Genomic DNA, 3,227 nt, shown 5'->3' with positions numbered 1-3,227 from the left:
TTTATGAGATGGTTGTTTCGTTTTTCGGTTATGTTGTTGGTTGTATTAGTAGTGTCTAGGGATCAGATGGTATGATCTTGTTTTGTTGGCTGTCTTCATGTTTAACAATGAACTCAACATTCTGCATGTTTATGCTTCATAATTTAGGATTGATCCGAACATGACTTTTAACTAGTTTCAGTAAGTTCAATTTAGTTTCTGTAATCTTGAGCTAAATGTATAAGTATAAACATTTTTATTTGGATTATATAATCTAGACCCATAAACTAAAAAGTTAACCCAGTTTGATGTAGTTAAAACTCTTTTAAAACCTAAAAAATTGGAGATTTTATTTATACTAACAAATTTAAACATCTATAATTAGAAGCTAACGTGAGCTTGGTTAAGACAACATAGTCTGATCGGAGTAAGACAACAGGGCTTTCCAAATTTTAGGAGTGCGGTGGCTTAACACACAAATAAGTCGTCGTTATAAAAAGATATTCGAGGAACTCGAAAGCTCGATGACTGGGCCTGTTATTGTTTGTAAGTTTTTAAATATAAAGAACTAGTTTTTATCCCCAAGTATTACGGGGGTTGTTGTACATTACTCGTTTTTTTAATATTTATATACTTTTTTTGGTTTAATTTTATTTATTGTAATGAAATTTATAATATACTTAGAATTTGATGGTAAAAAGATTTCACAAATAACTAAGATGTTATAACCCGGTTTAAAAGTTATCTGGGTTTGGTAAGACCCAAGACCAGCTTATTTTTTTTACTATAAAATTGTTTCTTAATTATAAATAATATTTAAAAAAAATCCATATAATAATTTTTAATATATCCTATTTTATAGGATTGTCACATCAATAATTTGATGAGAATAATTTTTAATTTAATAAGATGTTATAATCCGTTTAAGAAATATCTGGGTTTGGTAAGACCCATACCCGTGAATTCGGGTCAAATGAATGAGAAACCTCCATCTAAAAATAAAAAAAATTTGATGACTCCAAAAAATGAGGGAGCGACCACATCGCGACACGTTGGATTTTTATGTTTTCGTTTATATATATTATAGATAGATAGATAGATATTAAATGGTATAATATGATATATATTTCTACAATTATAGTATAGTAAAATTTCATATTATATCATAATATAATTTGTTATTATATTATACGCGTAATACTTGTATAATATATAATATGATAACAACAATTACAAATATCATATATGCAATATCATTCAAGATTTGTATATATATACATGCTTTATCAAGATATGTTTTCAATATTGTTTTACAAGGTAAAACCACAACAAAAAAAACCATATCATTTTCAACTTGTGTCATGGAAAACAATCGCTCGAGCTATCGAATGTCAGCTTTCCTGGTGACCGTGTTCGCACATCTGCTAGCGATATCTATTGCCACCCTTGGGTTGTATTGGCTTATAAAGTTAAAGGAAGGCGTGGCTTTCACATCTCATGTAAAAATCCAGATTTTCAATGTAAGTTTAATAGAAAATGTGTATTAAATAACTGAAAAATTGAATTTTAATATTCTCATCATTTTCTAGTTGACCGATAAAAATCTCACTTTATAATATTATTTGATCCGCAGATGCATCCACTTCTTACGGTACTTGGATTCATTATTTTTTCAGGCGAAGGTAAGATTAAATGTATAATAAAAGTGCATACAATTATAAATTTTATTTAAGCAATTAAAATTCACTTTTAAGTGTGCTAATCATTATTATTATTATTATTTTGAATCAGCAATAATAATATACAAGGGGATTCCTGCAACAAGACAAACCCTTAAACTAATTCACCTAATGTTGCATTTGATTGCCCTTCTTACTGGAACATTGGGTATTTACGCGGTTTTTAAATTTCATAATGAACTCAAAGCCGGACATGCGTACACTTTACATTCTTGGATCGGTTTGGCTACCATATGCTTATTCGGCCTTCAGGTAATCTTTCTACACGTTAACATAGGGCTGCTAAACGGATTGTATTTACATGTTGAGGGCCCCAACCCTATCAACCCAAAATAAAGTTTTATATATATTTATATATTAACTTTTCTAAATTTACATTTTAATTGTAGTTTTTAAATTTTAAGCACCTATATTTAAACAATGTTAATTTATTTGTTTATCATTAAAAATTTGCATAAAAAGATACTCAAATAGTTTAAGTTATTTTATAAACATATTTAGAAAACTAAATAAACGGGATAACAGGTCAATCCGTGAACTCACTCATATGACATGAACACGAATCGTTTAGCAAATTAATGTGTTCACGGGTTTGACCCCAAAGCATTTATTTAGACTAAATCCAACCCACGTCGTTTCGTATAAGAAATTAACATCAGTAATCAAATCCAGAAAAAAAGGATTCACTAACTATATTCCAACATATTTATATATATATTACTAAGTACTAACACAACCTTAACAAATGCTAGTTGTTACTTGGAATTGTCACCTTCTTGTTTCCGGGTGCCAAGTCAGCAACACGCGCTAGATTTACCCCGTGGCATATTTTTACCGGTGTAGGCATATTTTTCATGGCGATCGTGACTGCAGAAACCGGATTAATGGAGGAATTTATGTTTCAGAAGTTGCATAAAGGTCAAGAAGCCCTTGTGGTCAACTTTATAGGAATATTGATACTTATGTTTGGGATATCTGTTGGTCTTCTTGTTGTCATTCCTTTGAAAAGAAATTAAATGTTAATGTTAATGTTAATGGTCTTTAAAGGCACCTAAACATAATCAAAGTGACCATTTCATCATCTTACTTAAGCAGCCATTCTATTTATAATGTCATTAACTTACGGATTGACGGTTTTCTTAGATTATTAATTTTGGTTGATTAATATAGAAGTTTTTTTGAAAATAAAAATTCTATATAACGGTGCTATGCATGCATACAAAATGAATGACATCACGTTGTTGAAATCATGTTAACTACATGATGATATTCATTACGTATGCATGCGTAGCAATGACGATATGAACATTTACTTCTTATATAGGCAATCTTCCATATAAAATCAATTATGACAAGAAGACATGATTTACAAATCAACAACATTATGAATACGGAAAGAATGCCATCATGTAAGTAATTGAACTCGTGTTAACTACATGATGCTATTAATTTCGTATACTTGTATAGCAATGATAATATATAACGTTTAATTTTTATGTAATCGTCTAT

General features: G+C 29.4%; 1 protein-coding gene across 1 annotated transcript; it reads left to right on the top strand.

The window, feature by feature from the left end:
* Positions 1 to 1,340: 1,340 nt before the first annotated feature.
* Positions 1,341 to 2,742, top strand: LOC143595364 (putative ascorbate-specific transmembrane electron transporter 1). The gene is made up of 4 exons (XM_077074396.1): positions 1,341 to 1,499; positions 1,613 to 1,661; positions 1,771 to 1,970; positions 2,471 to 2,742. The coding sequence occupies exons 1-4, from the start codon at positions 1,341 to 1,343 to the stop codon at positions 2,732 to 2,734; spliced, it is 672 nt and encodes a 223-aa protein (XP_076930511.1). The 3' UTR covers positions 2,735 to 2,742.
* Positions 2,743 to 3,227: the final 485 nt, after the last annotated feature.

The sequence above is a fragment of the Bidens hawaiensis genome, unplaced genomic scaffold (genome assembly GCF_021521415.1).
Source record: "Bidens hawaiensis isolate Kalapana, Puna unplaced genomic scaffold, B.hawaiensis_p1.1 tig00044924_1, whole genome shotgun sequence".
In the NCBI taxonomy this organism is placed as follows: Eukaryota; Viridiplantae; Streptophyta; class Magnoliopsida; order Asterales; family Asteraceae; genus Bidens; species Bidens hawaiensis.
The sequence above is the reverse complement of the archived record's forward strand: the minus strand, read 5'-3'. Positions and strand labels throughout refer to the sequence as shown.